The following is a 12861-nucleotide window of genomic DNA, read 5'->3' on the forward strand; positions in this document are numbered from 1 at the left end:
TGCGCTGGGTACCATATACTAGGTGCTTAGAATGTTACACCAGTAGCCAATCTGTAGTCTACCTAAGTGCCCGCAATGTCCAATTTAGTAGAGAAAGCACAGAGGCTGGGATCCTTATTAGCAGGGTCGCAACCAGATTAATCAGAAACATCATAACACCAGGCAAAAAGTGGGGGCAACTATAATAGTGAAGAAAGAGGGGTCCCTTTACCCCAAATGAATAGGGCACTATACAGTGAAAAGAGAAAAAATTCCTTTGGGCGGAATGATATGTTACACACATCTTACAGTCTGCATGCCACATACAAACCAGATATTACACTTATCCAACTCACTTACCCACAATACAGAATATTGAACCATATAAAGCTAGAAAATGACAATTTCAACAAAAAAAAAAGTTAAACATTCATTTATTAATCATAACAAATCATCAATAAAATAGACCCCACAATCAACGTACATAATCCTTACTAGAGATTAAAAACAGGATTTGCTTGAAGATTATTATACAACACACATTAAAAGAGAGTACAAATAATATAGACAAATACAATGTGTCTTTGGAATGTACACATCCATCATGTAACGATGTCTTGAGCATGGAACTCAGTAGTTTGTAATTGATACTCCTGAACCATGCCTGTGTAGACGGATTGTGTAGTAGATGTATGCTTTGACGCGTTTCGATGGGTGAATTTATATGTCCATCTTTTTCAAGACAAATGAATAGACTCTCTGTAATTGTTAAAAAGGTTTGTGAAGTCACCTATAAAAATCCGTGTAAAAAAACAACAATGATACGTTATTCCTGATCTAAAACTAAAACACAAATTAAAACATTTCCAGACAGTTACATACCAACTTCTTTCATGTATTAGGCCAGAGACTAGCAGTACACACTTTTAGGCAAGGCTCTAGCAATTGATATTGGCTGACAATCCACAATTTTTTTATTAAGGCTCTAAGCTTTAAAATAATCACCCTAAAGAGAAAAGAGCTTTGCTAAAAACTCAAACTTGTTCCCTCCCTATTGAGTACCACTTCCATAGGATCCCATGTATATTTTATTGATGATTTGTTATGATTAATAAATGAATGTGTAACTTTTTATTTTGTTGAAATGATCATTTCCTAGCTTCATAAGGTTCAATCTTCTGTATTGTGGGTAAGTGAGTTAGATAAGTGTAATATCTGGTTTTTATGTGGCATGCAGACTGTAAGACGTGGGCAACTATAATCAGCAGATCCTACTTTCCAACACTCCCTTTCATTGGGGCTGTTCTGGACACAGTGGAGTTTCGGGCTTATCCTCCCAAGCAGCGAGTCGAGGATATTCAGATTAGGATACCTATGTTTCAGCTTCTATCCTGGATTTTGGTAAGTCTGACTCTGAGGATGCTAGGCCTCATGGCCTCCTGCATCCTGTTGCAGGCTCTGCAGTGGGACCTGAAGTTCCAGTGGACGCAGCTTCAGGCCAATCTCTATAACATGGTCCAGATCTCGGAGGGAACTGCGAAAGACCTGCAGTGGTGGTTGACGAACTGCAATTGGGTCAGAGGCAGGCCCCTCTTCCTTCCCCAACCAGATCACAAAGTAGTGACAGATGCCTCACTCCTGGGATGGGGCGCAGCATCTGTTGAGATCATGGGGCACTGGTCTCTGGCAGGGTCGGGGCTCCACATCAGTTTGTTGGAGCTTCGGCGATCCAGTTGGCTTTGAAAGCATTATTTACCTTTGTCAAGGGGAAGTTAGTGCAGGTGTTCACAGACAACACCACCTATATGTGATACTGCAGGACAGGGTAAATAGGGCTGGCAGGGTTGTGGACCCTTCGTCAAGAGGCCCTGCGTCTCTGGACATGGCTGGAACAGAAGGACATAACCCTGGTGGTTCAATACCTGGCAGGTTCTCTGAATGCCAGGGGAGACAAACTCAACCATCGATGCCTAGCGGATCACGAAAGGCATCTTCATTCGGAGGTGGGGTAAGGTCTCTTTCAGCAGTTTGGAGCGCCTTGATTACATCTGTACGCATCCGAAGAGAACACGCAATATCAGCAGTTTTTCGCATTGCAGTTTCCAAGGTGGCTATTGCTCAGTGAAGCTTTTCGTCACAAGTGGAGCTCAGGCCTACTGTATGCCTTTCTGCCCATACCATCATTCTGCCCAGGATTCTCAAGAAGATGAAGAACGACCAGGCCCAAGTCATTCTTGTGGCTCCAGACTTGGAACAATTTGTCTTGTATTCAGAGCTTCTAAAAATGAGCATCAATCCTCGGATCAGTCTGCCCCTTTGGGAGCGTCCCTCTGCGCAACAAGGGACGGTACTCCACCTAAACCTATCCACTCTCCGCCTCCATAAGTGGAGATTGAGAGGTGACAGTTGATAGCTTTCAACCTTCCTCCTGAAGTATATGAGGTTATTTTGGTGGCCGGGCATCCCTCCACTAAGACGGTATATGCTTGCCGTTGGAAAACATTTGTAAAATATTTTACAGAAAGGTCTACTTCTGCCTCTTTATCTACTATCCTTCTTTTCAGGGCTCTGCGTTGGGTACTCGCAAGGGTTATCTTTTTGCTCTGTCCGCAATCTTGCAGCTGCTGGACCAACCCTCCTTGTTTAACCCCTTGCATGCATCCGGATTTTTCCCGCGGTGCGGGAAAATTCCATGCGTGCGCAGATCGGACAGCTCCCGGCCGTCCAACGCACACGCCCACCGTGACATTGGATGGCTGGGGGCCGTGCGATGCATAGAAGTGGTTAAATATCCAGTTGTAAACAGATTCTTACAAAGGCTTGTGCATATGTTTCCACCTATGCCCTTTGTCATGCCACAGTGGGACCTTAATTTGGTCCTTACATTCCAAATAGGTGCCCCTTTCGAACCTTTACATAATTGTCCCCTCCGGCTGCTCACCATCAAGGCAGCTTTTCTGGTGGCGATAACATCTTCCCGGAGGGTGTGTGAGTTGCAGTCATTGTCATGCAAGCATCCTTATACGATGACCTTTGCGGATAAGGTTGTTCTTTGCACCCGGGCTTCATTTTTGTCAGCATTGGTGACCCATTCCATCTTTGTCAAGCTGCCCACCTTTTTTGCTACCCCGCATCCCTTTAAGGAAGAGGAGCATATCCACGGTTGTGGACCCAAAAAGAGCATTGTTGTATTATCTTAACCACACAAAAGAGTTCAGGGTGGATGACCAACTCTTTGTGGGTTACCTGGGAGATAAAAAAAGGTTGGGCAGTGCAGAAACGGACCACTTTTCACTGGGTGGTTCTCTGCATTAAGACCTGCTACTCTCTGGCTAAGAAGCAGCCCCCTGAGGGCTTATGAGCTCATTCCACCAGGGGGGAAGTCTTCAACCATGTTGTTGGCTCGGTGTGTCCCAGTCCTGAACATCTGCCGGTCAGCCAAGTGGGTATCATTGCACACGTTTGGCAAACACTACTGCCTGGACATTCCGGTCCGCAGGGACGAGCATTTTGTCCATTGGGTCCCGCAGGACTTCCCAGTGTAGTCAATTTGTCCGGAGCCCACTGCCAAGATGCTATGGCTTTGGTGTCTATTCAAAGGCAATAAATCTGCAGCTTAGAAGTCTCTATCAGATGAACAAGTTACTTACTTTCAGTCTTGCATTATCTGGTAGAGCTAGCTGGTAGAGGTAGCTGCAAATACCTTACAGACCCACCCATGCCTCGCCGTTCTGTGGACTCATTTGTTAGTCCTAGGATTGCTACCTTTTCAGGGCCCTAGTTATGACCCACAATCAAGTCAGTCACTTCATGGCTCTGCGCTTCTGGCATGGAAAAGTGAATAGTTCTGACATCTGTGCGCCTAGCTGGCACATATATAGGTGACCGCAAAATCATAACCGACGCTAACGATGCCAACAACAATACATGGAACAGAGTGGAGCCACCTAATGGTGCAATCAAGAGGTACTGCTCATGCAAAAGTTTCCGGATCCAGCTGATGCCTGGGGAATTCAAAGGTAAAGAATACTGCAGCTAGATATGGTCCCTACGAGATAATGCATTACCAAAGGTAAGCAACTTGTTCTTTCAGGCTAGTGAGCCCTACCCCATTCAACTGACTCACATTTTGATTTAAGGTCAAACCATTTGGCCAGCCGCTGCTGCACAATTATCTTTATGGTATAAAATATTTCTTTTAACTAATTTTATGATTCCATTTAGGAGACAGTGGAGTAAAAAGTACAATGGCTCCTGTCAGCATATGGAGGACATACTTCATAGCCAATGAATGGAATGAAATTCAAACTGTGAGGAAAATAAATCCTCTCTTTCAAGTGCTTGCTGTTCTCTTCTTTTTGGAGGTATCATTTCATTATATTTTTATTTCACCTTCCTTTTATATCTAAGCTGTTTTATTTAATATTGTAGATCACTCTGCACAGTATGGCATTCATGCTTTGAAAGTTCATTTAATAAGATTTATTGTTCAGAATACAGTATTGGTTGTGTAAATTTTGATTGCATATACCGTCTCTTTTTCTAGTTTTTCTAAATCTGACCTTCATTCAGACAAGGTAGCTTAAGCCAGAGTGCTTCTGCTTTAATAAATGTTTATTGTGCCAACAACCAGTTGCAGTAGGTAGCCCCCATAACCTCTGTCTCTTACCCGGATCATCTGGTGAATGCCTGCACTCTTCTTGTTACCACTTGGTCTGCCAGTTCACTAATAATTCAAAAGAAGCCTAAAAGCACACAGAAGTTGAATGTAATAAAATGCCACATCGGTGTAGAACTAAAGACCTGTACAATGACTCTGAAAGTTGCAGTCACTCAGTTGGGGTAAATAACTAGGGAGTGCCTATATTAAGTAGATCCTGGTAGACCTTTTTGGACGTTGTTCAGTACTCCATGCATATAATGTTTATAATGCATATTCATTCTAACCTGAAACATGGTATTTCTCTTTTCTTAATGTAAAGATTACTAAAAGGGTTTTCTAAACAGTAGATAATTTTGGGTGAACAGTCTGTGTCCAGGCAGTCTATAGTCCACTTTTCCTAAACACCTAAGTTCACCCCAAAACCCAAATATTCTTGGCTCTCAATGCTTCCTTCGGCCAAAGAGTAAATTAAATCTTAGACCGCTGTTTTAGAAACAGTGTCTGTTCCGTGTGCGTTTGTTTGATGGGTAGGGGCATTCCACTGTCTTTCTAGTGGTTCCTCAGTGGCACACCTCCACCACCCAAGATCTCTCATCTTTGCCATCTGAGGTATTAGCAAAATAGAAGGCAGACAATATTCCAACCCTGCATTAGACTCTTCGGAAGTGATGAGAGCAAGGCTAACTCCAGGCAGATTTGTGCTAGCAGTAACTCCTCCTCCAGTCAAAACACTATGTAATTGGTATTGTTCTGTCTCCACAGGAGAAATTCTAAATGATCATTAAAAACTCTAAATGGCAGCAAGAGACCTCACGCAAGAATTGCTACAAAGGGTACTAGAAACCAAAATAGCACCATTGTTACCACGAGCCCATTCCGTTAGCGGCAATACAAACTTCAGATCGAATAACAGCAGCTCTACTAACCCCATTGAATTCTGCAAGTTGACTAGTGAGGCTACCCTTTTGTAGAGCTTTTTTATATCCAAACCGATAACCATTTTACCCACCTGCTGCCTACTGGTAGATGATTACATGGATCACTACTTAGTCCCCTCCATCTCCAGCTCCATTTGTCCTGTTGATCATAGTTTTTTAAAAAATTTTTATTGGTTTTTCAACACATAAAACAAAAAAAAAGAAATACAACCATACATGGGTTTGGAGCTTTGAGTCATTGAATTCACATATGCAAATAAGAACAGTGACAGTATACTGCAATTCGCTATCATAAGCAGCAACAACAATTCGTCTTCAGGGTGAGCACATTGTATGGTGGCAAGGAACATTGTCAAAGAGTAAGTATGCATCTTGTGGGTTGAACTACTGAGACGCATATGATATGAGGGCCCAACGTGAGTAACTACGAATGCAGTGTGAGCTGACAGCAGGTAGAGGCGGATTGTGCTATCTGGTGGGACATAGGCCAATGCATGGGGCTGATGAACCGATCAGAAGAGCGTCAGTGGTGCACGCATTGGCGGGCAAGACCGCATACCCTCAGACGTCAGTAGAATTACAGGCATCACCTCCCTCTGGATTGTCCTCCTCATCCGTCTGGGCTAGTAGGTAGCTGACCAAAGGTCCCCAAATGTCTTTAGACTGACTTGAAATTGGCAGCAGCTCAGTGAAAGTTACGTGTTGCTCCTGGCTATAGGTCATGTCCGCTAGCCATTCCTTGAATTTAGGGGCTCTGCCCCGGCCCCAGCGGCATGCCACTCGCCGCTTTGCCAAGAGCAGAGCAATATCTAAGAATTTCCTGCAGGATTTAGGGATGTGTGGCGTGTACCCAAGGAGCATAAGTAATGGATCAAGAAGTATGGATTATCCTGTCATAGCTACGAGAGCGTCGTGCACCTGTTGCCAGTAGAGGCGAATGGGAGGGCACTCCCAAGCAAGATGCAGGAAACCTGCATGTTCCGCGCGGCAGCGCTCGCATCTGTCATTATCAGTAAGTCGGAACCTATGTTTCTTAACCGGGGTGTAGTATAGTCGCTGTAGGAACTTGTAGTGTATTATCTGAAGTCTACTGCTTCCCGATATTTGGGCCGTTAGGGCGCAGCAATACTGCCATTGTTCATCGTTGAGCTCGACTGCTAGGTCGGTATCCCAGTGCTTCGAGCCCTAGCCCCAGGCACCGGACCACTCGTCCTGAGATGACGATACAGACCAGACACTAGGTGTGAACCATCTTGTGAACATAGCATAAAATGTAGTGGAGACAAGACTTCAGGTTCACTGGGGAACTCAGGTAGGATATCTTTCATCCCTTGGGGCAGGCGCAGATAGTAATACACTTCAAGTGGAGTGCGGGCGTGAGAGGCGAAGAACAACTCCGCAGTCTTGAACTGACCATCCGAGAATAAGTCACCCCAACAGGCGACTTGCACGCGCTCACAGAGCAATTGGAAGCCGCGTTCCTGCAGGAGTGCACGTTTAGGATGATATGTCAATGGTAGCCGAGAGGAGTATAGTAGACGGCAAGATAGTCTCTTAGCTATGCAGCGCCAAGCATCTAAAGTGCATGAGACGGAGGTAAGCGGTGTCATTATAGATGATTCCGGACAATGGAGGAGTCCTTTGAGCGGGAGGGGATGTACAATCCAGTCCTCCACTGCCAATTGAGGCATGAAGGGAGTAGGAACCATCCAATGATAAGCATAATGTGCTTGCGCACATAGATAATAAGCCTCGAAGTCAGGGACATCGAAGCCTCCTTTGTCATATGGCTGTATCAGCGTTGACCATTTCAGCCTTGGGCTCTTTCCCCCACAGAACAATCGACATAGCTCCGACTTCAATGTTTTAAAGAAGAAGGCACCTGGATAATAAGGGATGTTAAGGAAGAGGTAAAGAAACCGGGGTAAGACTATCATTTTGATAAGGGACGCTCTAACCCGCCATGGAGAGCGGCAGGGCGATCCAGCGGTCCACCGATGCGGTGAGTTTCGTGATTGCCACTCAGTAGTTGGAGCGCAGTGTTTCATCTTTGTCTCGCGAAATCTGTCTTCCGAGGTATCGTAGGTCCGACCGACACCACTCAAGAGGGTAATCGAGGGGAAAGTCGGCAACCGCATCCGTGAGTGGATAAAATTGTGACTTGGCCCAATTTATGTGCACACCAGACATCCTGCCGAATAGAACAAACTCTCTAAGTAAGGGATCGAGGTTCAAGGCTGGGTGTTTGACAAAAAGTGTCATATCGTCAGCGTATAAGGACACATCGATCTGGCGCTGAAAACATCGTATCGCACCGTCGCGATACAGCTGCCGGAGCCTACAGGCAAGAGGCTCGACTGCAATTGCGAATAAGAGTGGGGACAACGTGCACCCTTGACGGGTGCCCCTGGAGATGGCAATGGAGTGCGAAAGGCGACCGTTGATGAGGACCTTCGCCGTTGGTTGTGTATAGAGCAGTTGAACAACTTGGGGAATCCCTTGCTTGCCAGGACAGTAAACAGGTATGGCCATTCGACCGAGTCGAAGGCCTTGGTGGCATCAAGGAAAACCACAGCGACTGGAAGGTCAGGGTGCACCGTGCGGAGTAGGGAAAACAGGGGTGCGCAGATTGTGAGAGGTGGAACGACCCGAGACAAATCAAGATTGATCAGGTAAGACAATTCTGGTCATTAAGAGGGATAATCTAGTAGCCAACACCTTCACAAGTATTTCAACATCGTAATTCAAGAGGGAAAGTGGGCGATAAGAGTCGCAGGAGCTAGGGTTTTTGCCAGGTTTCAGGAGCGAGGTGATAACAACCTCACGCATGGAGCAGGGGAGGACGCCGTCAGTCAGCGACTCCTCGAAGACCTCGCGAAGGACAGGGGCCATAATGTCGATGTATGTTTTATAAAATTCGTCCGGGTTCCCGTCTAGTCCGGATGCCCGTTCTTGAGAGACATAATGGCTTCACGGATTTCATCTAGTTCAAAAGGGGCAGCTAGGAAGGCTCTATCGCCGTCGCTAAGCCAGCAGAGAGCTACATCACCCAAAAAGTCATTATATGGTACGTCAGCGGTCGTGGCGGTGGTGTAAAGCGCATGATAATGAGAAACGAAGGTAGTGAGTAGCTCGTCTGAATTTATGACTGTGTGTCCCTGGTCATCTGTGAGTTCCAATATCATGTTGTGGTCATGCGGGGCGCGTGCCATCGCCGCCAGTGCCCTACCCGGTCTGTCCCCTTCACAGTATTTCCTAGCTTGCCAGTGCTTCCCCCTAAATTTTGCTTCCCTGTTGGCTTCTTCCTCGTATTTTGTCAGCTTGTCTCTAAACTACGCGTGGATGTCAGCACTGTCATCTTCCACCATTCAAATTTCTAAGGCCTTCAGCTCACCATCAAGTGTGTGGATAGTGCGTTGAATGTCACGCATTGCCCCAAAACGTTTTGATATGCAATACCCCCTGATCGTTACCTTGAATGCCTCCCAGATATGTTCAATCGAATCAACAGACCCCTTGTTTCTAGGAAAGAAAGCAGTAATTTCCTCTCCGAGTTCGGTGCGAAACATAACGTCTAACAGGGCTGTCGGCTGCAACCTCCATCGTGGCCTAGGGTCGTCCCAGCCAGGTACTCGAATGTGCATCAGGACAGGGCTGTGGTCGGAATATGTCCTCGGTAAGTGTGTTACCTTCTCCACCCCTGTAGATCTCTCCCTGGTCCTAAGTAAGTAATCCTGTCGTGCCCATGTGCCCGTCTGTGAAGTGAAGTGTGTACCCTCCTTCCGGTAGAGATGTAAACATCTCCATACGTCCACCAATCCGCCCTCTGAGATCACGCCCCCTAGTGTCTCCCTGAATCTGGGCTTGTAATGCATTACTCCATCTGCTCTATCTAGTTGTGGCAGCAACGCCAAGTTAAAGTCCCCCCCCCCCCCCCCCCCAAGTAATGTGTCGGGACCCTACGTCCACTATTTTGCCCCAAAGTGTAGTGAAAAAGGAGGGCATATCAATATTAGGTGCATAGCAATTAACTAAGGTGACAGTGTCACGGCCCAGCCGCCCCCACAATAGGGCGAAGCATCCCTCCTTATCTGTTAATTCGCCGCACATCTGGAATGGTACAGTGCGTCTAATGAGAATAGCAACTCCCCTCGCATAGGTAGAGTAAGAGGAAAAGACTCGGGTGCCAGCCCATTTACCAGCAAAGGCAACTCGTGTTTGCGGAGATAAGTGGGTTTCCTGTAACATGGCGATGTGGACTTGATGGCGGTTTAAATAGGTAATCACATTTCGACATTTTTTAGCATTATTAAGCCCTCTGATATTCCATGACATACAGTTCAATTGTGCATCAGTTCTTATATCAGCCATAGTTAACGACACATCATACTGTTGAAGCCCACCCCTACGAATGCAGTAATACCTTTCCCGCTCAGATGATACATATTGTCATGACATTCTGTCGCTCTTCTGTCCATTCCATGTATTGAACTTCCCTCCCCAAAAGAACTCAGCGCCCCTCCCACTACTGCATCCCAATCATGCCAGCAGCCGCCCATCCCACCCCTACCCCTCCCCCCCTCCCCCCACAACTTGCACAACTTAGTATCATGAATGGGGTATACCTGTGAGGGAAACAACATCAAGGGCGCACAGCCACTTCTCCCTCCGATAGCCTCCAGAACTGTACCATCCTCGGTGGAGGCCATGGCAGGGATTGTGGTCTCTGCAATTACCACTGAAGAGAGGTTATTTAGTCCCGCTCTGTAGCATAGCATCCGAGCCCTCTGGGATCGTGCAGTAAGGACAGAGCTCAATAGTTCAGGATTACAGCAGATCCGATCATATTAGCCGCATCAGGTCAATGTTCGTCGGCTGCAGAGGATGGGTCATCTTCGGGGCTTGCCTCGGCATCCAGGCCATTCCTCTGTGCCTTGCGGATAGTCTTCAAGTAGTCCTCCGCCTTTTGTGGATTTGTGAAAAAGTGATGTTTTCCCTGGTGTGTCACCCGTAGCTTCGCCGGGTAGAGCAGGGCGTATTCCAGCTGGGCTTCCCGCAACTTCTTCTTGACCGCTATGAATTTGCGTGTTTCCTCCTGAACCATAGGAGTGAAGTCAGGATAGATGGAAAATGCGACTCCATTGTAGTGTAGGTTCTGTTGAGTCCGAGCTGTTCTTAATGCCACATCGTGGTCGCGATAATTCAGTAATCGAGCGATAATTTGCCTAGGCGGCATGCCGGGCTTGGGGATGGGGGCCAGTGATCTATGCGCCCGCTCGACAATGAATTGAGGTGAGAATACATCTTCTCCCACCGATCCCCTGAGGAGCTTTTCCACGTATAATTCCATCTTGCCCGTGTCTGTGGACTCCGGAATTCCCGTGACACGTATGTTGTTGCGTCGACTACGGGCTTCCAAGTCCTCGTTCTTGGCTGCTATGATTCGTAGAAGGTTATCCATGCGGGCGAGTTGTGAAGTATGGGATGCGGTGACGTCATCATTGTCTGAGATTTGCTGTTCTTTTGTCGTGATCCGCTCCTCATGTTGGTCCACCTTATGTACTAGGGCGTCCATCCTGGAGGACATCTTGTCCACTTTCTCCACCACTGTGGCAAAGCGCTGCCTCATTTCCTGAAATAGGTGATGCAAGTCTAGTTCCTTAGAGGGAGATGCAACAGTGGTTGATTTTGCGTCACTAGGCCCCGGCTCGGTAGGAGTTGTCCTCGTCCCTCTTTTTGCGCTGTCAAAGTTAAATTTCGTCTGGCGGTTCTCGGGCGCACCATCTTGCTTTCGCACCTTTCGCCTCCCTCTGCCGCCAGATCCACCGACGCTAGTGTGAGCGCCTCTGAGCCAGTTAGGGCGTCGCGTTGATAGTAGGCACACCCCGAGCCGGGCACCCCTTATGCGCCACGTTTAGTGTCCCTTATCATTGGGAAAACTCCTCAGTTCAAGACAGATCTACACAGCAAGATGTCCAATCTGTCAGCAAGTTCCAGGACAGTGACAGTGAACAGGGGTTATCCACAAAGTATCGTCAATAGTGTTCGGTACCCAGTGGCGTCCGGTGCGAGCTCCTCTCAGACAGCACGCAATCAGTGGCGCTATGCATAGGCAACACCTCCGACCAGGTGATATATGGCTGTGGATGCCGGCGGTAACGTGTAAAATATTCTGCGGTGGGCTCCGTCTCCTCTATAGTACAGGGATGTGGTCAATGAGACGGTAGACCCAGACAGCTAAGCGGTGATATTTCGTCAGGGCAGAGCAGTACCTAGCGTCGTCTCTTCAGCTCCCTCGACCGCCAAGGGTTATTCAGTCCAAGGGAGATGCTAGGGGCACATGGTTTGTATATGCGCCCCTATGGTAGCGCGGTGGGTATCAGGGCAATGGGCGCAGCAGGAATCATTTCTCCCGCCTCTCGGCAGGGCGCCAGGACACGGCCGCAAGCAGCGGCATGCACCCTCCGCCACTCCCCGGTCGACTGCAAATACAATACCGATGCCCCCGGCAGGTGTCCGCCGCTCCACAAAGGCAACAGGGGTCGGATCAGCAGCGCCGGCACCCCGCCCGATGGCTATCTCTCAATCCGTGCTGCGCAGGGTTCAATAGCGCTCCTCTCGTCCGGACACACACGTTACACCAGGTGGATGGCCGTAGTTGGGACCCAGCGGGCATGGGAGGCAGGCAGCGCAGTCAAGGATGCAGGGTCATTGGCCGATAATCGGGCCAGACGCCAGGCTCACATCGGGCGCCGCAGACAGACACGCAGGAGGGGCCCACCGCCTCGTGACAAGCACCGGCCTGGCGTGCCGGCCCGCGGCCGATCTCCTCACCTCGTGAGTTCCGAGGACGCCGCCGGACAAATCTATGAGGCTGATTTCTCGGTCCCAGTCACCGCCAGCGGTCTAAGGCTTGGGTCGATTGTAGAGGGTCTCTTTCTGCATCGAGTGAGCAGTTCTGATGGGACACTGCTCTCCAGTAGTATAGGATAATTGCAGGATTAATGTTCCAGGGAACGGGAGCCACTCGGCTAGGCGGCCATTCCGTGTGTGCGCCCTCTAGTGCCCTCCTGTTGATCATAGTTTCCGTACGAAGATCTGATATGGTGGGAAAAAGTATTTGCCGCAGTTTTCTCTGAGATGAGACCACATAACAGGCACAAGTGTCTCTAGGACCCCCAGGCAGTCATGTCCAGTATGGACGCACTCATTCCATGGGAGATAAGAATTTATTAATATAAAGTGGAGTAAAAGATGACTACAGTGTCTTGGCCACAGCAC

The 12861-nt window shown here is 48.0% G+C and overlaps 1 protein-coding gene across 2 annotated transcripts in view; it reads left to right on the forward strand.

Annotated features, from left to right (window-relative positions):
- Positions 1-12861, forward strand: part of TMEM67 (transmembrane protein 67) — a 1133211-nt gene that overhangs the window by 720106 nt on the left and 400244 nt on the right. For both annotated transcript variants that reach the window (XM_086965990.1, XM_086965991.1), the window contains exon 20: positions 4204-4343. In XM_086965990.1, the coding sequence (XP_086822116.1) occupies positions 4204-4343 (140 nt within the window). The remainder of the gene's footprint in view (positions 1-4203; positions 4344-12861) is intronic.

The sequence above is a fragment of the Lissotriton vulgaris genome, chromosome 4_1 (assembly GCF_964263255.1).
Source record: "Lissotriton vulgaris chromosome 4_1, aLisVul1.2, whole genome shotgun sequence".
Classification (NCBI taxonomy): domain Eukaryota; kingdom Metazoa; phylum Chordata; class Amphibia; order Caudata; family Salamandridae; genus Lissotriton; species Lissotriton vulgaris.